Raw genomic sequence first — 25,699 nt, 5'->3', positions numbered from 1 at the left:
CGTCCTTGGCACCCCGCAACTCCTGGACTTCTTTGAGCTGGTGCAAGAGCTGCTATCGATTCGGACACGTACGTGGCTACATTGCGGAAGCACATCGCTACCTGTGTCCTAGACCGAACAAACGACCGCGCCACCGTGCCAGTGTTCTGGAAGCTCATCTGCAGATGCCCGAAAGCGGAGGCGCTGCGCGATGCAGATCGGGACGAGCTGATGTGTTTTCTGCAACCGCTCGACCTGCACTATGTCCGTCCGGCTAGACTCAAGAGCATGGGCTTCGCGCTCTGGAAAGACCTGCCACGTCCCGGGGTGCTGTATCAGACCAGAGGAGACAAAGTTGGCGCTTGGACCTCGATCGGGCATCTACCTGGCCGTGGGTAGTACGCAGTCGATAGTTTCACGATTTCTGCGTCAGGGCCGGAGCGCAGCGCCTTTTTCCAACCCAACCCATCGTATCGCAACTGGACGAGGCTCTGCGCGCAATTGAGTGCTGAAACCAAAAGCACAAGAACATGAGCCACAAGCAATAACAGCAGCCACGCTTCCACCTCCACCGCTGGCAATCCCAGAGAGGATGAAAAGCCGACAGCGGCCCGTCACCGTGACTAAGAACAGTGCAGCGAAGCAGTTGAGCTATGGAGGGGCAGGCGCTCTCGACCAGTGCTTGGACATAGACGAACGGATGAAAATCATGCCTCTGGACAACGGGCTCAGGGCGTAACTTATCTGGCGCTGGGGACAGGAGCGGATACGATGGAATCCGATAAGAGATGTGATTGGCGCACTCTAAAAGCAAAGCAGGTCATACATCTAGAGTAGCCTTGCGAGATCATACTGTCATCTCGACACCCAACCACGGTGCAATGGACCAAGGGGTGCAGCGAACACTCTCTGCAGCCAACTTTGAGTCACTGGTGACGGCGAGGAGGGCCTGTGTAATTTGCCCAGTGATGATCTCCTCCCCCCTCGCATCTGCCAAGCGTTGGACTTCCTTGAGCTTCTGCGCAGCAGCATCGCCACCAGCCCCAAGGGCTAGTGCACGTCGGACGAGCGCCTCGCCAAGCTCTAAATGCCGCTCCGTTGGTGCATTGGGATTTTGCAAAGAAATCTTAAGATGATTAAGCGCTGGCTCGTCGTCACCCTGGTAATGGAAACCAAATTAATGAGAGTTTTGTGACCAGACCAAGCTTGAACTCACTTTTCGGAAGCGATCGAGCGCCGATAGCGTTGCAATCGAGCCCTGTGGATCGAGAGTTTCGAGCTGCTCTGGAGAATATTGGCGGACCTCGGATAGTGCGGCATCAAACAGCTCTTCGTCGCCCTCCTGAATGCCGCAGGCGCCGAGCAGCCCGACGGCGGCAATCGAATCTGGGTACTCAGAGAGCCTATGGGCTGCAGCATTAGCGACCGTTTGGGAGAGCCAGTATGCCTAAAACTTACAACTCCATAAGTTGACCCGTCGTCACTTCGCTGTTGCCCATAGCATCGGTGCACTGTGCTAATAAGCAGGTGATATGAATCTTCATCTGCGCTAACTTTGGCTGCGTGACAAGGAGATCAGGTGTTAATAATTGTAGAGCCGAATCGAATCCACCCGTCGCTCCTTCATAATCTTTCCTGAGATAGTGAGCCATTGCAGCGCCGGCAAGTGCATGGACGCGCGCGCAGACAATGTTGAAAGGCTGCACGCTGAGTCTTTCGCCCTCCGCGCTTGGTTCGAGCTGTTCAGGATCCTCCAAAAGGGCTTGGGCACCTTCGAATGCCGCCAGTGCTTCCAAAGGACGACGCTGGGAAAGGCGGATCCTGCCGAGGTTGACTTGCGATATGGCATACTTCATCGCTATCTCTGGATCCTCAGACGCTTCATATTCAGCCTCAAGGAGAGATGCAGCAGTCTCGATACGCTCGACCGCCAATGCATGCTGGCCCAGCCTTTCGGCAAAGAGAGACGCCAGGTGCAGTACCGACGTGTCCATTGGCCTGATAGAAAGGTAGCAAGAGAGTGCAAACGCTGGAGAGTGGAGGTTGACGCTCCGAGGCGGGTTCACGGAAGAGAAGAGCGCGAAGATTGCGCATGCAAACTGTTTGTCTGCCTCTAGCTGTGGAGCAGAAACGAAGGTTAGAAGGCTTGGGTCACCTTGCTGGGATGTCGGGTCACACTTACGAGAGATCCTTCGCTGAGGCGGAATGCGTGCTCAAAGAGCACACGAGCCGCGCGCTCGTCCTGATGAGAGGCAGCTACGAACCCCTGGCCGACCCATGCCTGAGCCCAGTCTGGGTCGAGAGTTTGCGCACGAATGAAGGCTTCGTTGGCCAACTCAACATCACCGTGCCGCAAGTAGAGAAAGCCGAGGTCGCTCCATGGAATTGGGCTCTGTGGTCGCATTGCATCAGCTCGAATCAGGTGAAAAGGAAGACAGATGCAAGAAGGGGAGACGTACTCTGGGGTTGCACTCGATGGCCATAATGTAAGCGTGCTGTGCAAGTTGGATGCTCTTGTCAAAGGAGAGGCCTCCGAGCACCGTCCAATACCGGCCATTATATGGCTCCACCTTGAGAGCCTGCTTAATGCAGCCAATCGCCATTTTCAAAGCGTGCACGTTTGCCTCTTGTTTGGAGGTGCTCGGCAGTGCAGGGCTGCGCGACAGTGCCGAAAGTGCGACAGAAAGATCGTACCACGCCGCACCTGCCAGAGACTCTGAGGAGCCATTCAGGACGACGATAAGCTTGTAGAGATGGGTCGCGAGAAGGAGGCAAGTCTGCGCTGCGTCTTCTCGCGCTTCTAGGGCGCTCGGAAGATTACCAAGTGGCACGGCGGGCACCTTTTGGTCGACATGCTGTTCTTTTAGAAGCGTAGCGAAAGACTCCTTGAGAGTTCCAAGCTGGTCAGAGATGTCAGGCTGTGCCATACGTGAGAGCTCAAAAAGCGCATCGGCTGCGCTCTTCCAGGCAGACCGAAGATGGGGGACTTCGTGTAGAGCAGTCAATGCTTCTTGAACCGTTCGAACAAATGAGGAGCGGGCGCGGGCAGTGTAGCCCATTTCGATCTGCCGTCGTCCGCTGTCCAGCTGCGCCTCAGCAAGGCTGACGCGTACAGCGACCTGATCCGTATGATTCTGGATGATCTGCTCGAACGTGAAGATGGCAGCGTCGTACTCTCCGATCTGCCTGTGCACATCGGCGATGGTGAACTGAATCTCCCAAGTGCCCTTCTCGCCTGCTGGAGAGAATCTTTGCGCCTTTTCGAGGGCACGAAGTGCTGCTGTGTGCCTTCCTGACCTGGCATACGCGTCTCCGAGCAAGTGCCATAACGAAGGGTCCTCTGGCTCGTTGCGCAGAGCAATCTGGAAGGCGACTATGCTCTCTTCGTACTTTTGATTCTGCAACTCGACCGAGCCGATTGCACGCCACGCCCACGTGTTCTTGCTAAAGTGCAGCCTGGCGGGCGTTTTAGTCCCTTGCAGCGCGTCCTCTCCGCCTTCACCCTTAATCGTGCGACGGGCGACTACCTCGACTAGATCCCACTCACGTTCGTCAGCGAAGCCTTTCGCCAGTCGATGCGCAGCTTCGCTCTCGCGTGCGTCGAGCTCGAATGCCTTTTGGAAGCACTTGGCGCTGCGGTCGAGGTCGGGCGGCGAGATGGTGTTGTAGTAAATCCCCAGCGAAGTGAAGGCTGGTGCAAAGGCGGGCGAGCGCTTGAGCGCTGTGATGAAGCATGTAAATGCATTGGCTGGGTCCAACTGCGAGGACCCGCCCATGCGCCACAGGCACTGTCCGTAACGCCACCACGTCTTCGCGCGCTGCTCTGCAGTGACGCCTGGGGTGTTGAGAGGATCGATGACGTCGAGCAGGCTTTTGAGTTCCTGCTTCGCATCTTCCAAGCGACCAGACTGAACGTCACACCATGCTACTTCACCCCTAGCCTCGAGTAGGGGACTTTTAGAATGCGCTAGAGCAGATGGGGCGGGCGCCTGGCCGGCGTCGTCTTGGGCTGTCTCTTGCAGGCTTCGCGTCAGGCGAACAACCTCCTCAAACAGCTTCTTGGCTTGATCCAGGTTCTTGGAAACTTGCTTGATGTAGCCCTTCGCAAGCAGTGCCTCGATATCTGCCGGATTGCGCGCAAGAACGCTGTCGGCGTACCTCAAGCCTCGCAGGTGGTTCTGCGGTGGATGCAGGTGAGTGAGCGCTGTGGCCATGATGCAGTTGAGCCCCTGCTTGACGTTGGAAAGGCTGAGCGCTGCGTCGCCCTCGAGACGCTTCACGAGGCCCAACGCGGCCATCGCGACCTCTGTTGCCGATTGGTAGTCGCCGTCGGTAAGATACAATGTAGCGGCGACTCGATGCGCGAACAACGAGCTGGAGTCGCTTTCCACGGCAGCCTATGCAGCGACCACACAAAGTATCGCGTGCGATGCGAAAGCACTGGTGAGTTAGATTGGCAACTTACGGTGAATTTCCAAAGAGCTCACAATAGCCAAAGCGAGTGGATCGCCAAAGGCGCCGCTGCCATCCTCGATGTCGCGCTCTTGCTGCCGTTGGCGTTCTTCCTCCAAATAGAGACCATCACCGATAGCTAACAAAAGCGCCCTCGTAGCGAGCACAAGCGCATCCGCTGTCTCTGCACTTGGCGACGTCTGTTGCTGCTCCCCATTCTCCATCTGTATTTCTCCTCGCAGATCCTCTTCAGCCACCGATGGCGGGCGGAATCGAAAGAGCTCGAGAAATTTGCGCAGCTGCACGGAGGGGAAGTCGTACAGGCTCTCGCAGTCCTGCCAGTCAAATCGGATCTTCCAAGCGAGCTCGTCGGCTATGCTGATGGTTACCATGCCGCACGCCATCTCACCAACGCGGTCACGCGCCTCTGCTTTGGCGGCCAGCTCGCGCGCCTGCCGTTCCTCCTTTTGCTTCAGCTCCGCTGTCGTGAGGTACGTGGCGGCGGTGCCGCGCGGGCCCTGCTCCGTCTGTCTGCTAGCAGCGGAGGAAGGGTTGGGCAGCGCGAGGAGCAGTTTGTAGCGGTACCGCAGCAGCTTGGCCTCCGCGCGGCGCCGGTCGTCGTCCGTTGCGGATGGATGCGCGAACACGGCCTCGTATAGGCTTGGCAGCTTCGAGCGCGACCAGATCTCGGCACCGACCTCGTTCTGCAGCGCTTCGCGGCTTTTCTTGGCACGGTCCAGACGCAGACGCCGCTTCTCGACCTCGCGGCTGAGCTCGTCGGATTCAAGTCGTTCGAGGAGGTCGATGATGAAAGAGTAGACTTGCAGAGCTCGGACATGAATGTCCATCTGCACTTCAAACGTTGTCGTAGCCTTAGGATTCGCTTGGTCTGGCGCTGGAAGTTGGGAGAGGAGCTCGTGCAAAGGGGACGAGGTGAGCAGCAGGGACAATGCTTCGACAAGCTGTGTAGGGGCAGCAATTCAAACAAGCTCAGCATACTTTCTTCTCTAGCTGCAAGGGAACGCGCAAGTGAGACATACTTTGCGAGCATCATTTTGCTTCCTTCGAATGTCAATCAATCGTTGCAGCGTTTCGGCGCATTTGACATGATCCTGCCTGCGACAGCGAATCGGCGGTCCATCAGCATGTGTTCAAGCGACACTTCTCACCAAGAGTCTGACTCTTTCCTCACGCTTTCACATAAAGATCCATTAGATGTCGAATCGTGTCAGCCGCCTCGTCGAACTTCTCCTGTTCCGTGTAGAATTTTTCCAGGCCCTACGATACAAGCAAAGATCCGTCAAGTCAGCTTCAACACGAATCAGGCAAGACATGCACAAATGGCATTCCTGCTTCCTCTCTTTGACAACGGACGCACTTGCCACGCAAGCTGTTCGTCCGGCTTTACCTGCGTTGCCTTTCGATACGTGCTCTCGCTTTCTTCTAGTCGCTTGAGATGTAAGAGGGCCAGTCCTCGAAAGACAAGGGCGTTGTAATTTTCCGACTCATACTGTAGCACCTTATCTGCAGACTCGAGCGCTTGGGCGTATGACTTGGACGCCAGGGCGTCGCGCGACGCCTTGAGCCCCGTCTTGACATATGACATGATGATCAGTGCCGCGCCGCCTGCTGACACGTTCAACAAATCAGAACCTGTCTTCTACCGCCCGTACTCAGCATTGCACGTCAAGCATGTGTATGACGGCCTCGCGATGAAGTCCTGGTAATTGGATGGCTGCTCTAGTACACACACAGGTAGGTTGCAAAGGCGCTGCGGATTAGAAGGCTTCAAGCAAATTAACGGAGGAAGAGAGATGTGATGACGATGCGATGGCTGATATCGCGTTGATCGTTGAGTGGCCATTCCGCCGCACCTGCTGAAGCTTCTACAAGTAGCGAAGGCGCTGACACCAGGCCGAACACCACCCCACGCGGGCATATCTTTGCCACTGGCAGGAATGACGCTCACAGTCACCCACCAGCATCCGACGGCATGCGTCAGCAGAATGGATAGCCCCGATCGCCAGCGCATGCAGTCGTCAGCTCTCTCTCCCCCATCCCGTGCATTTCTGCGCCTGCAACCGCTTCCGACCGCATGATTGGGAAGCTTTGCGAGTTTCTGGCCAAGTGATGTGACAGCTGTGGCTGTGTTACAACTTAAAACATGGGTCTTCGTGTTTGTATGCCTGTATTCCGTGCCAAAAGATCAAAATCGCAAGCGCCGATGACTTTTTGCACAATGCCCAGAACGCCGTTACCACTTTTGGTCCATACGAACCATCACTTTGTTACCTTTTGGCTGGGTATCTTTTGCCATGATGAATTTAGCACAACACTAGTTCTGTTCGTGCCAAAAGCTTAAAGTAGTGGACACCGATGACTTTACTTGATGCACTGAATGCCGTGGCCCACTTAGCCGATAAGAATCCACTTTTCCCTTTGGCAGGGTCTCTATTTGTTTGCTCCGTCAGAGAAAGTCAGTACCCCATCCCTTGGTTATTCTAGCGTGCTAAATTTGCTAACAATGGGACTGAGTCTTCGTGTGGAATTCCCATGTCGAAAGGCAAAGTAAGGCAGGTAACTGACAACTGATTTCTACCAGCTTAATATATTATTGCATGGGGATCTTTCGCTTTTGGCAGGGGTGACTCATTGTTCGCTCTTTTGCCCAGGCTGAGGATTTGCTGAGCCGCTGATGTCGTCAGTCAGCCTGTGCGGCTATGCCCTCGCAGCGCGCGCAGGAGGAGAATGGTGAGGGGAGAGTGCGACTGCTGTGGCGCCAGTCAAGAAGTATGTGCGATATGCCGCGAGTCCACCCTACCAGAGAAGAGAAGCTCAACTCTCCTCTGGCCAGGTGCTGCGCCGTCTCCCTCCCATAGGGATGTACTGAGGTTATATAGGTATGTACGAGCATGTAGACGCGCGGCGCGGCACACTCACACTTGACTGGCTGGAAGAACACACAACCCCCCAGCACTCCACTCCATCTCTACCTTCCCAAGGCCCAGCCCTGAGACACCCCAGCTGGTCACCATATTCATCCACAGCTCTCCAGCTCGCCGCAAGCCCTTCCTCGATAGCTTCTCGCACACCAAGTCAACGAAACCCACAAGCGCAGCTTTGTACACGAGCGTGCTTATCGCTCACATCCAGTCAACGTCCACTTACGCTACCCACTTTTTGTCAACCTTCCCAGCCCCGCGCCCAGCCAACATGACCGACACCACTCCAGTCGTTCCCACCGAGGCCCCCGCCCCCACTGGCGCTGCCCCCAACGCCACCCAGGCCAGCGTCCAGGACAGCCCGTCTGCCGCTCCTGCAGGCAAGCCAAAGGCCGAGGACGCTCTTAAGGTGCGTGGTTTCACTCATACAGGGCATTGGTCCGCTCGTCAGCTCTGGTTCGCCGGCCTATGCTCACATGACCCTACTCGCGCCACACGTGTTACGATCTTCTTAACCCCCTCCGCAGGTCTTCGCTGGTAACCTCTCCTTCTCAACCTCCGAAGAGGACCTCTTAATGATCTTCAGAGAGGCGGGCACAATGTACGTGTCAAGACGCGGTGTCTTTCGGCATGAAGTCTGAAGGAGGCTGCGCTGGACCTGGCCGATACCAACTGTGACTGACCCTTCGACCCCGCTCTAATGCATGCTTCACTCTGGTACAGTACATCGGCTCAGGTCATCAAACGCGGCTCGCGCCACCTTGGCTACGGCTTTGTTACTTTCTCCACGCCAGCCGAGGCCACCAAAGCGATCCAACTGCTCAACGACAAGGAGATCGAAGGCAGGAAGATTGCCGTCCAAGCCGTCAAGCCCGAGGTCCAGGGAGGCGGACGCAAGGGAGATGGTGACCAAGGGACCAAGGGCAAAGGCAAGAACCGCAACCGGAAAGGAGTGCGTCGATTTCGTTTCAGCGTGTTTCCGGCGCTTTGCTATGTCTACATGCACTGACACACGCTCTTAATTCCGTCATTACAGGCTGCTTCCCGCCGCCCTCGCATTGATGATGGCGAGGAGGAGGGTGGGGCGACGAATGGCGCAGATGGATCGCAGAGTAAGCCCAGGAAAGGCCGGGGCAAGAAGGGCGGCTCTGGGGAGGACTCGCTCGGCACCCCCGCATCTGGCGCTGCACCGAACGCCAACGGCAGCAGTGGCAGCTCTGCTGCTGCTACCAACGATCTCGGAACGCCCGCTTCTGGTGTGCCGAAGACGACCAAGCCGCGTGCGTCTCGACCGCAGCGCAGCGGCCCGAAAGGCGCGCCAGAGGGTCCACCCTCGCAGACGCTGCTCTTCGTCGCCAACCTGCCGTTCGAAATCCTGAAGGAGGAGCAGCTGTGCGAGATCTTCCAGGGCTGCAAGATCAAGACGGCCACCGTTGCCAGGCAACCGTACGGCCGTCGCAGCAAGGGATACGCGTTTGTCGACTTTGAGAGTCACGAGGAGCAGCAGAAGGCGCTCAAGGAATTCCAGGGTAAGGAAGTGCACGGACGGGAGATCAGCTTGAAGGGTGAGTGTGCATTGCGCACGGGGCCCCATACCATTGTTTTTGCAAAGCCCCTGGATTGTAACTGACCAGAACCTTTCTGCCCGCAGTCGCCAACGAGGACGAGAGGAGGAGGAACAAAGAAAGCGCGGACGCCGCGGTCACTGACGCCAAGCTGGAGGAGGAGAAGGCGGAGGAAGCCCCCGCTGCTGCTGCCTCGGCATGAGGTTCGCGTCCCTGTCTGCTCCACTATGCGGCACCTGAACGACAGGAGAAAGCCTACACTCGCTGATGCCCTCTTGTGGATGGGTTGGAAGGATGGCGCCATGAAGAGCATGGGAGGGAACATGATATAAGGGGATTGCAGCAGGCAGCGTGAACGTCGGGATGAATGCGACACCGACGATAGTGTAGGAGCCACAATATGTAAACAGGCTGCAATCCAGAAAACCAGCTGGAAAAGGCGATGCACCTTCTATTCTTTTCTGAATTCTTTAGGAAGGAAGAGCACAGGACCCAGGTCGCTAGCTAGGGGAGATGCATTCACTCGGCGTTGTCCATTCCAGGGCCGGCGGGTATGAGACAGAGAAGTACCGGAAGTATCTATCAGTCAAGATGCATTTGTGAAAGCTGAATCTATTGCGGATGGAGCCAACAAGAGGAGGCCAAGATAACGAGCATTACACCACATTTGCACCATTGATGGCCGTGGTTAGGAGAGAAGTAAACGAAAGGTTTGTGTGTGGGTGCGTGCATGGAATGCAGGGGAGATGCGAAAGAGTATGTGAGGGAACGGTACGGCGGGTGAAGGACGGAACGAGACATTATCTACCGTTAGCGCAAAAGCGTTGCAGTGGTTCAAATCCAGTCCGAGTGGGATGGGGTGGGAAATTGCGTTCGCCGTTCTATCCACGAGACGGCATCATGAATCAATGGTGAAGGTATGCGCATGCGGGGAGTGTGTTGCATGGGATACGACAGGCCATGCAAGGTGGCAGATTATTTCATCGCCCGGGCCATGGTCGACGCATAGCGTGTTTCGAAGTTCGTTACGAGGCTGCGAGTGACTTGTGGATAATTGAGCACTGTGGAAGCATGTGTATGGGGCCGCTATCTAGAATGTTAATTAGATGGTCACGGTGACTGCCCTAGCCTGTGCGGCAGTTGCAAGCCGTGTATTTTTATAAGCCCCCCGACAATCAGAGGAATCAGAGTGCCTTTCTCCTCGAAACTGCTTATTGAAGGTGAAAGAGATACTAAGCCAGGTTCCAGTTCGGTTCGGCTTGAACCTCAGAGCGGATTTTAGCGAACTCGCCTCGTGAACGGCAGACGACGGCTTGCTTGCTCTGAGTCTTTTAGTTCTTCGGCAACGAAGTGAATTTGAAGCTGCATATAAACAGCGAGGATTACCTTGAACTCGGTTAGAGCGAAGAGTTCGCCGACGCAGCTTTACGGCCCCACGACGAAGCTGTGCGTGTATCCCGGGATCTTGGATTCGGTCATTTGTTCCGGCAGATCATCTCGACCATACTTTACACCCACTGCCTACACCACATTCCCGTCAATCTTGCATCGGTCCGCGTGCATCAGCACGGTACTCGATGGCCTCTCCATCTCTCCTGCCCCGGGCAATGGCAGTCTCTTGCTTTCGAGCGGTGTATTCAACGGTGTTTCCGGTCTGACTTACCCACAAGCATCCATCATCGATGACAATTGTCTGGTGATCGGACCTTTCGACTATGGGAACCTAAGGACCTACAATTCACACACTTGCGTTGATGAGCATGTGAACGAGGATTCAAACGCTTTTACGGAGTCCGCATTCTCGATCCTCAGCAACCGTCTTGATTTCCCTCTCGGCCAACCATTCCAGCCCGAGTTCACGCCCGCAGGGCACCTGCTGGCCGAGCCAGCATGTTTGGGCACTTCTTTCCGGATGTCGGTGCGACTGTGTATTTTCCACCGTGGACGTCCTCCTCCGCAGGTCACTGCGGCCGCATTCGCAAAGTGTGCATCACATACTCTGCGCTCAACAGCCCAACTCTTCCGTCCATGCCATCTTTGCCTCTCGCTCTGTCGCAGCAAGGCTAGCGCATGGAAATGAAAGAGAAGTGCACAGGCACCGAAGTGTCAGCCCTTTTCAGATCGAGGTCCATCGGATAGATCTTGAAACACTTTTCTTCTTCACAAGAGACGGTCTCTATTCCATGTTGTACTTTATATTTCGTCATTTCTGTTTTCTGTTTGATGTTTGATGTTCACTGCGAAGGTGCAAAGCTGTAGTGACGTTGATGGTACTATTAAATTAGAGCAACAGAGCTAAATGCCGGATTCAAAGCTATATAAACGTAATTCGAAAGAGGTGCGAGAAATGGATGAACGGTAAGCCCATAGCCTTCCAGCATCGCCTTCGGCCAGAGCAGTCGAGTCCAGGTATGCCGCAAGTTGCTCAGGCCAGTCGTCCGAGTTGGGAATCAAGGGTCTGCACGGATGAGGGAGAACATGCTGTGCACGCGTGTAGCGCACGCCGTTGCCGATGACGTCCACTTGACGACCTAGTCCTGCTCGCCACTGACGATGAAAGCCGTAGTGGTTGGGTGCTGATGAATTGCAGGTACCCGATGTGGTCATCGTTGGGGTAAACAGACGAGAAAAGCATAATGAACTTCAACGATTGCTATGCTCAAGGCGACACAAACGTCGTGCATCGCGCCGGTGAGCAGTGGATGGATGGAAGTTGCGAGAGTCGCACCTGTCAAGAATCCGATCAGACCGCCAAATGGCTCTTACTTGCACATGGTCCTTGCGGCGAGGCGCCGAGCGTGTGTTCCTGTCATATCCACTCTGTCACTCTGCCTGGCTCGGGGGGGGGGGAGTGCCCACTACCAGCCGTCGCTGATCACAGAGTCGAGGATATTCGTTGCATTGTCCAGCGACGGTTCATCACTGAGAGCGAGCGCTATGCGCATGCGTGCAATCGCCTGGCCCTTCCTGTAACTGTGACGGTTGCGCTTGACCAATTTGTGCTGGTCGGCGGATGCCTTGAATTCCAGAGCGCGTGCCAAACTAGTACCGATAACCATTGCATTCTGTCAGGCTACAAGCGTTATTATCTACGCCGGCATGTGAGTAGGCTTCAGCTTCTTTGCCGCCGGAAGTGATGATCGCGTCGAGGAGGTCGACACCATGTATCGCGTAAGGGGCGTCGAGGTAGACAAAAGCGAAGGGCGTCTTGCTTGGCAGCTGATCAACCGTCGCCTGCAGCTTGCAATGCATACTGCATGCATTTTGGCCTCTCAGGATTAAACTGTTCATGCAGGAAAGCATGTATCCTGAGCTCGCCTCCATAGCTAACGCAATTTTATATACCGAGACCGTGCAGCACCAATTCCTTGAAGTGCCTTGGCCCGCCATGACTGTTGGCGAAGTTTTGTTGAAGCAGATGCGCCACCTTCAATTGCTGTTGCGTTTCAGTGAACTACTAAATATCAGAAGTCTTTCAGGGAGCTGCATGGGTACAATTGCGATAATTATTCAAGCCAGCAGGAGCGGTCGTGCGTGTTGCATGATGGACAGTGGATAATGACGAAGATTAAAGACCAAGAGTATGTACAGAAAAAGGGAAGAGAAAGTTTGATAGCCCATATTCGATATGCCGATGGTCAAGAGTGCGCCGGCCTGTTCAGATATGCTCAGCCTGGCGCTAGTGTCAGTATCAGCATATCGCGTTAACGAGTGCCAGTGTATGTTAGCGTATCAGGCATCAGGCAGTCATCAGATCATGTCTGCTTGCACGGATGTATATCGACATTTCAGACGGCGGTGATGCTGTTTCGCGGGTTCCTATCAGTGTCTCTCCTTGCAGCTCAATGAGGAACGAGGGGAAACCCTCATGCGGGCGTGCGCAGGAAGTGCTCAACACCTCAACTCCCACATCCCAGGCGCACACCCGATGTGGGGTCAACCTAAGAGGCCATTCCACGGAGACGCTTGCCTGGAAAGCAAAGAGCAAGAGAGACAATGATACTGGTATGCTGAGTAGTGCAGCGGGAGCAGTAGGTAGGCACTTTCGTTGGCAAGCAAAGCGGAAGCTTGGGGCAATTGAGCCATTGCCCATCGCTGCTGCATCCGATCGATATTCATCGGATGGTGGCTGCCCATAACAGTGTGCAAACAAGAATGCGCCTTTGCTCGGGTCTGGACACAAATTTTGCATCATGTGACTTAACAATGAGATCCCAAATAGGGTTTTGCGAGCTACATGCAAGCCTGAGACAAGGCTCATCTATCCACTTCGTTCTTCTTGCTCATTCGCTACATCGCCCTCACATCTCCGACTTCCAGGCTCCCGTCCTGCTCCTCCACTCTTCTTTTTCTTCTTTTATTCTTCCCCAGTACCGACACTTGCCAGGCGTGCATCTCGCTCCCACCATCACAGAGAAAACGTCCGAGAGATGCTGCGGATCCCGGTCTTGAGCGTGGCCAAACATTGGCGAACGTGAAGGGACCGTCATTGACAATGTCGCCCCTTTCAGTACGGTAGCATTTATCGCTCAGCGCTTCTATCAGCAAGGAAGACTGAAACACAAGCCTTTGCAAAACGCGCATTTGGTCAAAATTCAGATATCAGATCGACACGGCTGTGGTAAGTTACGGTCATGAATCAACTTGCTCCAATCGTTGTTTGTCACTCGATGCATGTCACCTACATACCGTCCATCGCTTTACGATGGACGTCAGGGACCGAAGCTTGAACGGGATGCCTGGTTTGAGGGGGCTCTTAATCCTTGCGCTGCGTTCAAATTGATTGTCCGCTGGGCGAAGTCATGCATTGCACAAGAGCGACGCAATATTTTGCACCTGTGTGAGCACATTGGTTAATTAGCATCACTTCAAAAGCACGATTTGAAAGTCATCCTTCCACGGACTATGCTCCAAATTTGACCTTGCCCACCTGGAGTCAAGTTCCTGCTGCTGCTGGAGAGGACCAGGCCGGACTGGCGCTCCATCTCTCCACAGGAAATGTGTGAAGTCAGCGGTGAGGTGGTGAGCGCTTGCTTATGGAGTCACTCCTCACCAAGCTCGAACGTTGACCACCTCAATAGCCGGCAGCTGACAAGTTGGACAGGAGGCCCTAGGCTGTCGCCTGTCTGACTCGTGCCGGGTCCACATTGCGCGGCGTGTCTCCTTAGCCCTCCACTGACGCTGTGGCCTGCTCGAACCTGCTCGAGGAGGGTCTCAGGAACTCGTGATATTTGTCTTGAGTGTGCACATCAACGCGTGCCGCGCTGACTTTGACGCATGAAACGTTGGAGAGGCGTGCGTTTGTGGGGCTTGTAGGCTGTCATGGAAGCGAGGATTGTGGAGTAGTGCCTCATCACGTGAGCAGCACTGCAGCATTCTGCAGGTACCAGACCGCCGCTGCCGTTCAACAGAAGTGCAGCTCTAAGAACGCGGGCTGACGTCAGTTGTGCTGCTCAGAACAGGACTGCACGCACGAGAGCGCAGTGCGTGGCGCTTTGGGCTGGGAAGCGGCCCGGGCGTTCGATGACTCAACTCTCCTTGCCTCTGCTGGCACACGATGAGCCGGGCTCCAGCCAGTCTGCGCACGGACCAGAATTCCTCAATGGACTTGCTTCGTCGTATATATGGAGCCGAATCTCATACCACACCACGATTTGCCTTCTCTGTGCCCTCCCATTGTCAATATCAAAATACGCCCACAGCAAGACGCGCACGCACATACGCAGACTCTAATCTGAAGCGCATCAACAGCCATGAAGGACTTCAAGAAGGTTGTCTACAAGGTGCGTTGCAGCTCGCCTTGCCCATCATGTCAGCCGCTCGATGTTCGACTGCAGGTGGTCGTGTGAGGAGGTTTCGCGTCACGTACGGGATGGAGAGGGTCAGGTATCTTGTCGCAAGTCTTTCGTGCGAAACTTGCTGGAGATGAGGGAATGCTGGTAGCCCACCCGGGGGAAGGGGAGAGCAGTCGGCCGGATGTTCTTGATCGCCTGGCCTGGACTTGTCTTGTGTGGAGAACGTGCTGCAACTCTCAGTCCCCAATAGCACACTGGCGCTAAATCCGGACGCACTAAATATTTGGGGTTCTTTTACGTCCTGGACTCTGGAGCCATATCAGAGGTGATGCGAAGCCTTCCTGAGCACGGCGGCAGTGCATGATCACCGGGACGTTGAAACACGTGTGACCTCATGGCCCGAGCTAATTAGTGGGAATGTTCTGCTCTCATCACAGTACGACTCGCAATCACTCGACGAGTTCCAGGTCATCGTCAATGGGGATGAATATGAAAAGTGGATCAAGGGCGACAAGACCATCCCACTCACCGACGTCGTCGACAGCTTTGACGTTTTTATCACCGGGCAAGGAAAGGAGGGCCTAATGGGCCGTGCATCCAAGCAGCAGCTCGAGAATGTCTTTGGCACCAGCAAAAGCACAGACGTCATCCTACAGATCCTCGAGAAGGGGCAGTTGATCGCGAGCTGTGAGTGTTTAGGCCGGTGCCTGCTGAACTCGCTTTGGCATGACGTGGTCCTCTCGAGGCGAGACATGCAGCTGACTACTCTGCGTATACTTTGTTCCCGCATCGCATTTCGTTCATCCGCCAAACAGCTGTTAAAGATCGTGTGTTTTCAGAGCTGTGCTCATCTTGTTCTGAATGTGTCAACTGACTCATTCTCTCCACCTTTCTCTAATGCTATCCTCCCTATCACTTCTGGATGTCGTGTTCTTTTCTACATTCGAATCCTTCCTGTTCGTGCACACCTAGGATTTTCGACCACAAATGACTCGAAGGCGAACCACAACATCCGCTCTGCCGGTAGTATGAGCGGAGGCGGACACGGCGGACGCTGAGGCCAGTCAAGTGAAGGGAGAGAAGAGAGGAGGCAGAGGCTTGCCTCACCGTAGCATACGAGCTATGTCACCACTGAAAGAAAGGGAATTAATAACACTAACAAGCAAGACAATGGGGGAGGCAGATACACAATTCAATCAGATCATATCAAATCAATCACAGTTATGAAATGCAAAATTGCACACACAAGCTGCTGACGCACCTCGTCTGCAGCGAACATTCACTGGTTGCCAACACTTTCGCTGCGCTACAGGGCGAGGGCTTGATTTTTTGAGCTGAGGTCTGAGTGGATGGTGCGTAATCGTTGGCCAAACGCAGCGGGAGCAAGAGCAGCCGCAGCATGACGGAGGGGAGGTCAGCCGCGGGGCCAAACGACTCATGAATCCTGTCTTTTCATGTGCACGTAAGCCTTTGCGCATCATACCGTCACCTTGTCGGTCGTCACAGCGGTGTGCATTCCTGCATCCCTCAGCGTCCAATTAGTGTCCAAATGGATGGGCTAAAGGAAAAAGGCATGTATGTATGTATGTATGTATGTATGCATGTGCTGGTACACCACATACATCAATCGCGCATGCGCGTAAGGAAGCTATGAACTACAAAGGACGAGAGGCCTTGCATGTTTTTCGTCTGGACGCGTTGGATGAATGTTTCGGTAATTGATACAAGCACAACATCATTGACACGTGCCGTGAGTCACGGCCAAAGAAGAAAACGAAAAACGGAGCCACCACCGCCGCCGAAGACGACGATGACGAGGACAGCGAAAACGAGGAAAACGATGATGATGACAACGAAAAGCGTTGTTTCGGCGGACATCCAAAAGAGTTGCATGCCGCAGATGCGGGAAGTGAGAGACGCAACAACCCCAGCGCGGTGCGCTGTCGTAAGCGTCTACTATCCATCCACCTAGCCAAACCTCCCTCCCTCCATCCATCCATTCAAATCAACCTCCTCCCGATCGCTGTGTGCTTCTGCCCCACGCCCAGCCGGTGAGCGTCAGTCGGTCAGTCGGCGGCAGACAGGCAGGCGCAGCTTAGTGCGCATAGTGGCCCATGAGGAAGCGCTCGCCCATGGGGCTGGGACGGCGCTTGATCGATGAGCCCGCGCTGGCGCTGGCGCTGGCCTCGCCGCCCGCTTGCCGCCGGCGTCCGGACTTCTTGCCCATGCTCCCCGCCCGCTCGACGGGCGCAGCGGCGTTGGCACCGGCAAGGTCATTGGCGCTGATCAGCACTCCAGGCGCCGCGACGTGGTTGGTGATGCTGTCATTGATCTTGGCTGCGTTGGCGGCCCTGTGCTCTGCGGCTCGGCTCCCACTGCCACGCGTACCAAAGCCGCCGAACTGCGGCGGTGCGCTCATCGGCGGTGCGGACGCAGTGCCCGAAGTGGGCGCGGCGTCCACGAGCGAGCTATGGGGCGGCGCAGTTGGGCTCTTGAGCGGCGCGACGCCCGTAGAGATGCTGAGTCTGCGCAGGAGCGACGTGACCCCGCTGCTGTTGCCGTTGCTCGTTGCCGAATGGGTCAACGAAGCTGGCGCGAACGCGGAGCCGGTCGACGTGGACGGCGACGAGGCGCTCGAGCTCGACGTGAATGAGCCGCTGTGCAGGCGGCGGTGCTGCTGGCCGGCGGCGACGCTCGAGCTAAATGGGTAGCTCGGCACGCGTCCGAGCGCCAAGCCGCCTGCGAAGCCGATGCTGGAGAGCGACTGTTGCATCTGCACGTGACCTTGCTTACCGTTGGCGGCGGCAGCACCGGCGCCGAGAGCGCCAGGTGTTACCGGCTCGCGATCCACGTCGCCTCCTGAGGTGGAGGACCAGGAGGAAGAGGAGACAGATGAGCTCTTGCGCCTCAGCGCTGCTGCCGCCGCAGCGGCGGTCGAACCGGCAGGGAGCTTGTCGCCTGCGTTGCCGTTCCCCGGACCGCCAGGGCCGGCGCCGACATAAGACGAGCGAGAGAGGTCAAAATACTCTTTCTGTGGGCCTGCTGATGGCCCTGATGCGCTGGTGGCGGCGTTATTGCCGGACATGGACGCGCTGCGGGCGTACTGGTAGATGGGCGACACGAGGCCGGCGCTGGCAGCGGACAAAGAGCGCGAGGAGAACCCCGAGGTGGCAGCGAGGGATGTGCTCGCACCCGGGCTTGGCCGCGAGGGTACGGGAGGGGGCATCGCAGCAGCTGCAGAGGCGGGGGAGTGGTGCGACGAGGTCTCAGGGTGAGGGATGGCTGTTGGCGCCGCCATGTTGGGAGGAGCTGATGGGATCGTGCTGCAGTGAAAGTGCTTGCGTCAGCACATCACCAGCTTTTGTGGTGCTCGACGAAGAGACGCTGCTCGCCGCTGGCGGTGCAGGAATATGAGCGACCACTGACACTCCGGGTACGAGCTACACTGGCGAGGATGTGTCTTGCGTGTCTCGCGGGGCCAGGGTGCGTATGCAGCAAGCCGTAGCTCTCTGCACTGCGTTGCGTTGGGTGTGGGGTGTGGGTGCGAGAGGTTCGTGATGCGCCGCATGCGAATAGCAAGCCCTGATGACTGAGCCGAGTAGAGTCTATAAGAGGGAGAGAGCAGGTGTGTGGCTGGTAGGCGGTCCAGTCGAGTGGCGGGCTGGCTGGCTGTGGCGGAAGCGGCAAGCGCGGCGTGTGATTGAAGGAGTGGTTGATTACGCAGAGGGCGTCAGAGCAGCGCGCACAGCACCAGCCTGAAGATATATGTATGGATGCACGCCCGAGACAGTGCGGGGTGGTGCGTGAGAGGGCAAGTGCCCGGCCGCCTTCTTCCAACATGGCATTGCAACAGTGTAGTTGCACATGCAGATGCACATATATATTCATGCACTAAATCCACAAAGCGGCTAGGAGCGTGGGAAGAGAGTGGCCCGAGCGCTTCGCTGGGTCGTATTCCCCTTTGTTTTATGGCAGCCAGCAGTCAATGTCAGCCTGTCACAACCCGTGTGATCACAGTGCCCCAGCCAGCCAGCACTTGGCTATCTTGTGCCAGTGCGTTGTCCACGTTGGACAGGTGAACGCACAAATGAGGAAAAAAAAGAAAACAGCCGCAGACAGACACAGACAGACACAGACAGACGATTGCCGCGTGAGATGCCGCCCGCTGGACCGCGGGCTCTTTTCTTTTTTATTGTGTCACGGGCCGCTTTGTAAAGTCTGGTCTGCCAGAACCCATTTTACGAATCGTCTCGAGGCATCGCGCTCAACGGGCCGCCCCGATTGACTACATGGCGGCAGCGGCTCTATGCTGCTTCTCCATTCTGCATTTTGTCCTAATCTCAGTCGGGCCTTCGCTATCGCTTATCATCAAACATTCGCGCTCCCCGGCGCTCGCTTTGCCAGTCACGAATACCACATGTCACAGGGACAGGCGCGTAAATGCGATGAGGCAGAAGAGGTGATGCTTTTGCATAAATAGGTGTGGCGCATGCTTGTGACAGTACATTCGGTGCATTCCATTCACTCCGGACATGCTTGTGTGCATGCTCCGCGCCGACTGTGTGTCAGTCCCGCCTTGCCAGCTGTCTGCGCGGTCGTCTCCAAGTCGATGGGGAGCACCAATGTAGGCGTCCGCAGTCTTTCTGGCAGATCACAACAGCCAGACGTCTGACGTTGTCTTCAAGGCATCCAGCTGGCGCCAGAAAGTTCAATCATGTCGACAGCTTGTCGAAAAAGAGCAGTTTCCTGTGGTAGCAAGTATGTTGGAGCGACCGAAGCCTTTCTCTGTCCTCTCGATACGGAGAGGAGCATCAGCACCAACGTCGTGGACAGCCCGACGGCAGGCCAAGCGTCGACTGACGACCTGCGTGCTTCACAGCAAGCACCATACGTGATTGGTGCGCGCATCCGACCCTGTAGAAGCCGTATCCACTGCGCCGTCAACCGCTCGTGATGCCAGCTCTCCACGGTCGCGAGTACAGATGGGGATTGCCCAAGCAACAAGATGTATCTACGAAAGCATGAAAACTAGTAAAAACGGTGTCAGTCGAAAGCGATGTTGAAAGAGCGGGCGGAAGGAAACGAACTCGCTCGGTGCAGATCTCGGCGCAATGAAAGCGTATGTAATCATGCCGCACCGACTGCTTCCGGATAGAGTCGGCCACTTGCCCAGGAACGACCAAATGATGATCCGATTTCCTATGTGTATGTATCTCTCACTCTCGGACGCTGGAAGGCACGGCAGCAAAGGGTTCGGTGAGACAGGGAAGGATCATCAGAAAAAGAGAACGCAAAACGGATAAAAACTCTTGCGCAATGAGAGTCGGTTAGCGCTTACTTCGCACGCCATCTTCCCGCTGCGAATATGTTCTGCGGGCTGATGGCGCAAGAACCCGAATGCAAGCAAAATGGAATCGGACATAGTTTCGAGAAGAGGGCGAAATGAACGTGCGAGACGATCTCCCATACATGTGCATGCATAGAGATTCTGACTCTTCCTATATATGTACAATGGGATCGAAGTTTCTCGCCGGTTCCCCTCTCAACGAATGACCTCGCTGTCCCTCCGAGAACGTGTGTCCTTCCATCTCGCGAACACCCAGCCGGAGCGAGAAGAGAGAAGGCAACGTGCGACTCCGCCTGATTGACGCTGTAGACGGCTTCCTCGGTGGGACCCAGAAAAAATGGGCGCCCTGCAACGATTCGTCGACTCCTTTCGGATGGAGCCGGCGCCGGCCCCACTGAGCAAGCCCATCAAGGCAACTGCAGCCGCAGTACCCACGGTGCGCAGCAGCGCTGACTTGAGCCGCGACGCGTCTGTGGGTGAGCAAGAGCTCGAGAAAAAGCCCGACCTCGAGGGCCAGGCGGAGAGCGGCAAGGATGGCGAAGGGGGCATCGGCATGCCCACCACCACCGACGAGAGCGGCCTCAAGCGTAACCTCACCCAGAGGCACATGCAGATGATCGCATTCGGCGGCGCCATTGGCACGGGTCTCTTCGTTGGCTCTGGAGGCGTCTACACGACCGGCGGCCCTGGCTTTCTGGTTCTTGGTTAGTGGAAAACCACTGCCGTCGTCGATACTCCGAGAGTAAACAGGTGCTCATCTACCCGGCTGCTTTTCCTCCCAACCGACAGATTACATCCTCGTCGGCATCATGTTGTTCTGCGTTGTCATGTCGCTCGGCGAGCTCGCATCCGTACTTCCCGTCTCTGGTTCCTTTGCAACGTACAGCACGCGCTTCCTGTCTCCCTCCTGGGGCTTTGCCATGGGTTGGAACTACTGGATGCAATGGTATATTACGCTCCCGCTTGAGCTCGTCGCCGCGTCGATCGTCATCCGCTTCTGGGACCCAGAGCAGAAGATCACGCCGGGCGTCTGGATCATCATCTTCATGATCGCCATCGTGATCATCAACCTCTTCGGCGTGCGCGGGTACGGCGAGTTCGAATTTGGCGCCGCTCTCATCAAGATCATGGCTGTCATTGGATTCATCATTGCTGGGATAGTCATTTCGTGTGGAGGTGGCCCATCGCACGAGTACATCGGCGCCAAGTTCTGGCACACCGAACAAGGCGCCTTCTTCAACGGATTCCAAGGCTTTTGCAGCGGTGCGTACCGCTCGTCTCGTGCATTCTTACACCCTTTATTGCGACATGCTGACTCCTCTTCCCCATCCGCCCGCAGTATTCGTCTCCGCAAGCTTTGCCTTCAGCGGCACGGAGCTGATCGGCCTTGCAGCAGCTGAGACCGCCAACCCACGCAAGGAAGTGCCCAAAGCAGCGAAGCAGATCTTCGCGCGCATCCTCATTTTCTACTGCGTCTCCTTGTTCATCGTCACGCTCACCGTCGACCCGACAGATGCGCGCCTGACCGGTGGCAGCTCGAATTACGATGCGCGTCAATCGCCGTTCGTCATCGCCATCGACAGAGCGCAGATCAAGGCGCTGCCGTCCGTCATCAATGCTGTCATCCTCGTCTCGGTCCTGTCAGTGGGCAACTCGGTAAGTGCCGTGCGGAAGACGCTACATGCACCATTAGTGCGCCATGCTGACACCATATGCATATACACAATCGCTTTGCTGTAATAGTCCGTGTACGCAGGATCGCGCACGCTCCTCGCGCTCGCACAAGCCGGCCAAGCTCCGCGCATCTTCAGCTACATTGACCGACACGGACGGCCTCTCCCCGCGGTGCTGCTCTCGCTCGCTATCGGGTTCCTCGCCTTCCTCATATACAGCACCTCGCAGACTGACGTCTTCAACTGGCTCCTCGGCCTCTCGGGCCTCTCAGTGATCTTCAGCTGGGCCTCCATCTCTTTCTGCCACGTCCGCTTCCGCGCCGCGTGGAAGCGCGCCGGTCACACGCTCGAGGAGCTGCCGTGGAAGTCGCCAATCGGCATCTTTGGCGCTTGGTACGGCGGTCTGTTCTGCAGTGAGTCGTCCGCGTGGCATATACAGTGAACAAATGCAGCCGTTCCCGCGAGCTAAAACAAATTCAAAACATGCACTGTGTTCCCTTTCATCTACCAGTCCTCGTCGTGATACTCCAAATGATCATCGCAGTGTGGCCGATCGGAAGCGAAGAAATGACGACGAGCGCCCGCGTGGTGGTCTTTTTCCAGAGCTGTCTCGCACTCCCCGTAGTCATCCTCTTCTACTGCATCGGAGAGGCGCTCTGGCACGACGGTTGGATTCAGGTCGAGGACATCGACATCAGCACTGGCCGGCGCGAACCGGTTCCCGTTGACATTCTCCGGCGCGAGAGGGAAGAGGCCAAGGCCACTCCGATCTACAAGCAGGTCTGGAGCCTCTTCTTCTGAAGGCCCATTGTCAGGAACTATCACATTTGCTCCATTCATAGAATCTCACGGTCACCTAGTGCACATAGACCATGCACTCGGTATCGCAGACCCGCTCCACCTCATGTGTATTCAGTATACCTCGCAACCGCATCGCATTTGTTCATGGGCTACGTCATCCCCGTAGATCGAGCTGCTTCAGCAACTCTTCCGCCTCATCCGTCACTTCTGTACCGGCGATGACCACCTTCTGCAGATAGTCGTACGCCAGTGCAAAGTTCCCTTCTGCCCCACGGGTCTCATCGTAGAGCCCGCCTCCGGCACGCTCTCCAGCCATGACGGTGGACGAAGATCCGGGTTGCGGCGCGTATCGCACGTCCAGCATCTCGCCATCGGTGAGGCTGCTATCGAATCGATCTGGCGCGGCTGTACTGGCAGACTTGCGGCGATCCAGCGAAGGTGTTTGCATGCTGTGGCCCGGCTTGGGAAGTAAGCCCATCTCCCACTTGGCCGCGATGATATAGCTGCGCGCGAAGCGTCCAAACCCGCCGATAGCGACCTCTTCGTCGATTTGACCGGAATTGCAGTCATCATCGGTTGCTGCTGCTGCTGCGGAGGCAGCGGCATTCGCGGAAAGGGCACTCTGATTCTCCGGCTCGGCGTTGTCGGTGAGATCCATGGAATCACCCGCGCCGGGGTCAGCGGGAGCTTTGCCTTTGCGAGCGCTGCTGCCAGGCTTGGGTGCATGCATTGGGGCGCCGCCCTGCTTCCTGGAAAAGAGGTGCCGGTCGACGATGCCGACGAGGCGCCGGTGCCAGGGTGCGGCTTCACTATGCCGGTCGTGGCGCTCGAACAACCCAATGATGCGCTCGATGGACGAGATCGTCTCGTTTACGTCAGCATTGCATGACAACTGCCGTTTCCAGGCTGCAGCCGCTTCGTCCGGCCTGAACGAATGGGAACGCCCACGCAACGTCAGCAAGAAAGGGTAAATATGCCAAGGGCTTGCCAGCTACGAACCGGTGCATCTTGTCATAGCAGCTTCCAATGGCCAACCAGATCCGCGGATCATACGGCTTAACCGCCGCTGCTTTTCGATAGTAGTAGACGGCGTAATTCCACGCTTCACTGAGCTCGTAGACTTGGCCGAGGCCGTGCCAGCTTCGGTAATCGTGCGGGTCGATCTCCAGCGCTCGGCGATACATTTCTGCTGCGGCATGACTGTTCTTCAATTCAACGTATTCGTGCCCCAGGAGCACCCAAGCGACTAGAAAACCCATGTCGAGGCGGATGGCACGCTTAAATGACTCGATCGCGCGTAGCCGCTCCCCGCGCGAGTTGTGATAGTTGCCAATCAAGCAGCAGACAGCCGGGTCGTCCATCGCAATATCGGCGAAGCGATGAGCCAGCTCAGCCAAACGCCCATGTTCCCGAAGTAGATGCAAAGAGTTGGAATATTCGACAAGGCCTTGCGTCCTGTAGGGCTCCATCTCGAGAGCCTGAGAAAAGAGCTCGGCAGATTGCACATGACGCATGAGCGCGTGTGCGGTGAGGGCTTGCGCGGTGATGAGGTAGCCAGATCTCGGAAAGAGCCTGAGCAGGCAATCTGCTCGGAGCAGATTGTCATCATCATCTCTTTGGGACTTGCGGACGTGGTGCTCCACAAAGAAAGTTGTCATGAACGAATCCGGGAAAAGATCCGCAATATCGACCAGCTGCAAGGGGAAGAATCTCATTAATTTACGCAGAGCTTGGCACGAGGGTCGACATGCCTCACCTCCAACCCATCTGGCCCCAGACACCCACTCAGCTCGGTCCATGCACTCCAATTGTAAGGAAAGGCAATAATGCTTCGGACAAAACAGTCTGTAGCTTCCAGTCGTTTGTGCAGCTTCTTAAAAATCACACCCTTTCTGCACCCCATCTTACATCAGCATGGGTGCACATTGCTACACTCTGATTTGCACACTCACAAGTAGAGCAGAAATGGGTCTTGCGGGTTAACGAGGTGCTTCAAAAGTTGTATCAGATTCGGGCTTGCAGCGGGTAGCTTACCCTGTATTTCTGTTAGAGTTCCCCGCGGCGATCAGGCACCTGCAAGGTAGCATAGGATCAGCGTGTTACTCACTGGGAAAAATTGCGCCGCTGTCGCTCAGCTCCCGTTCAGAGGCCTGTGAGAGGGTAACGTCAGGGTGAGCTTCGTGGGGCTCCCTCGCACAAAAGACCCACCAGGAACCGTGCGTACAGCTTGAGGAAAAGCGATTTGTCGTCATCCAGCTGGTGCCTATCAAGTGTCCATGCGCATCTCTCCAGCTGATGGCTGTCGAACTGTGACTTGGCCAGTCGGTAGAACACCTCTTTCTGCTCGCTCGGTCCTGCTCCGAGCGCGCCTCCCACCCAGCCGCCTATTCGCATCGAACTTGCTTCAGATGCGTGACCACTGCTGCTGCCTTTGAACCTGACGTGAATTGAGTCCTCCAGGTAAGCACTTGAATGCTCCTCCAATGCCGAGTCTTCTCTGGAACGATCAGGATTGCTTAAAAAGCTGTGACGAGGATTGGCGAGAGGTGAAGGTGCAAACGTCGAGAACTGCCCCGACATGGTGGATACATTGGGTGTCGCGACGGTCAGACCCAGGCCCATTCCCACAGCTGGTGTCGAAGCTTGTGGAACAGCATTCTTTGACAAAGCAGAGCGACGTGCCGGGGTCGAGCTGATTGGCCCCGGCTGCGCTAGCCGTGGCTCAGGTGCTGGAACCGGAGGTGTTAAGCATGCCAGCTGTTCGAGAGCCCTGCAGCGCTCACAGAGAAGAGACATCGCATTGGGCGATTATACTTCACAATGAAATGAGCTTGTCAGAGTACTCACCATTGTCCCGCATTCATAAGACCACGGTCGAGCAGTGCGCTGGCTGCCGTAGATAGCGCCTCGTATGCTTGCGATGCATCGGCCCAGTCATCGCGGAGCGCTAGCACTTCTTCTTGCGCGGCGCCCATCATGATTCACGCAGGCGGCAACAGCGGCAGATAGATGACGTGCTTGGTACTTTGCATTCTTCGATGGCTAACAGCCTTGAATGACTCTCAGCCAATCAGTTGAAGTCTTGAGTGGTCATGGCAGAGGGGAGTGGTGATGATCCGACGAACGGAGGGAAGGTGTTGTTCTC

At 56.1% G+C, this 25,699-nt stretch overlaps 7 protein-coding genes across 7 annotated transcripts; 4 read left to right on the top strand and 3 right to left on the bottom strand.

Annotated features, from left to right (window-relative positions):
* Nucleotides 1-93: 93 nt before the first annotated feature.
* Nucleotides 94-378, top strand: K437DRAFT_227122 (uncharacterized protein; the record flags this gene model as incomplete). Its single annotated transcript, XM_013386085.1, has 1 exon — nt 94-378. A coding segment is annotated over one exon (285 nt), but the record flags the coding sequence as incomplete, so codon positions are not given.
* Nucleotides 379-1,433: 1,055 nt separating this feature from the next.
* On the bottom strand, nt 1,434-6,037 carry K437DRAFT_227130 (TPR-like protein; the record flags this gene model as incomplete). The annotated part of the gene is made up of 8 exons (XM_013386084.1): nt 1,434-2,096; nt 2,162-2,371; nt 2,439-4,376; nt 4,467-4,613; nt 4,689-5,393; nt 5,472-5,547; nt 5,624-5,709; nt 5,810-6,037. The coding sequence occupies 8 exons, from the start codon at nt 6,035-6,037 to the stop codon at nt 1,434-1,436; spliced, it is 4,053 nt and encodes a 1,350-aa protein (XP_013241538.1).
* A 1,248-nt stretch (nt 6,038-7,285) lies between these two features.
* Nucleotides 7,286-9,329, top strand: K437DRAFT_275618 (RNA-binding domain-containing protein). Its single transcript, XM_013386083.1, has 5 exons — nt 7,286-7,782; nt 7,901-7,974; nt 8,097-8,325; nt 8,410-8,938; nt 9,025-9,329. The coding sequence occupies exons 1-5, from the start codon at nt 7,645-7,647 to the stop codon at nt 9,138-9,140; spliced, it is 1,086 nt and encodes a 361-aa protein (XP_013241537.1). The 5' UTR covers nt 7,286-7,644; the 3' UTR covers nt 9,141-9,329.
* A 5,362-nt stretch (nt 9,330-14,691) lies between these two features.
* Nucleotides 14,692-15,909, top strand: K437DRAFT_275617 (DUF1960-domain-containing protein; the record flags this gene model as incomplete). Its single annotated transcript, XM_013386082.1, has 4 exons — nt 14,692-14,721; nt 15,171-15,420; nt 15,549-15,560; nt 15,706-15,909. 4 exons carry the CDS (start codon nt 14,692-14,694, stop codon nt 15,789-15,791), a joined length of 378 nt encoding a protein of 125 aa, XP_013241536.1. The 3' UTR covers nt 15,792-15,909.
* Nucleotides 15,910-16,828: 919 nt separating this feature from the next.
* Nucleotides 16,829-18,031, bottom strand: K437DRAFT_264187 (uncharacterized protein; the record flags this gene model as incomplete). Its single annotated transcript, XM_013386081.1, has 1 exon — nt 16,829-18,031. One exon carries the CDS (start codon nt 18,029-18,031, stop codon nt 16,829-16,831), a length of 1,203 nt encoding a protein of 400 aa, XP_013241535.1.
* A 2,602-nt stretch (nt 18,032-20,633) lies between these two features.
* Nucleotides 20,634-22,554, top strand: K437DRAFT_227123 (putative amino acid permease; the record flags this gene model as incomplete). Its single annotated transcript, XM_013386080.1, has 5 exons — nt 20,634-20,784; nt 20,870-21,343; nt 21,420-21,736; nt 21,824-22,166; nt 22,265-22,554. The coding sequence occupies 5 exons, from the start codon at nt 20,634-20,636 to the stop codon at nt 22,552-22,554; spliced, it is 1,575 nt and encodes a 524-aa protein (XP_013241534.1).
* Nucleotides 22,272-25,641, bottom strand: K437DRAFT_275614 (TPR-like protein). The gene is made up of 7 exons (XM_013386079.1): nt 25,402-25,641; nt 24,763-25,324; nt 24,662-24,704; nt 24,507-24,597; nt 24,311-24,446; nt 23,554-24,248; nt 22,272-23,480 (listed from the first exon to the last, which is right to left on the bottom strand). The coding sequence occupies exons 1-7, from the start codon at nt 25,530-25,532 to the stop codon at nt 22,709-22,711; spliced, it is 2,430 nt and encodes an 809-aa protein (XP_013241533.1). The 5' UTR covers nt 25,533-25,641; the 3' UTR covers nt 22,272-22,708.
* Between the last annotated feature and the right edge of the window lie 58 nt (nt 25,642-25,699).

Source organism: Tilletiaria anomala (genome assembly GCF_000711695.1).
Source record: "Tilletiaria anomala UBC 951 chromosome Unknown K437scaffold_86, whole genome shotgun sequence".
NCBI classification, from domain to species: Eukaryota; Fungi; Basidiomycota; class Exobasidiomycetes; order Georgefischeriales; family Tilletiariaceae; genus Tilletiaria; species Tilletiaria anomala.
The sequence above is the reverse complement of the archived record's forward strand: the minus strand, read 5'-3'. Positions and strand labels throughout refer to the sequence as shown.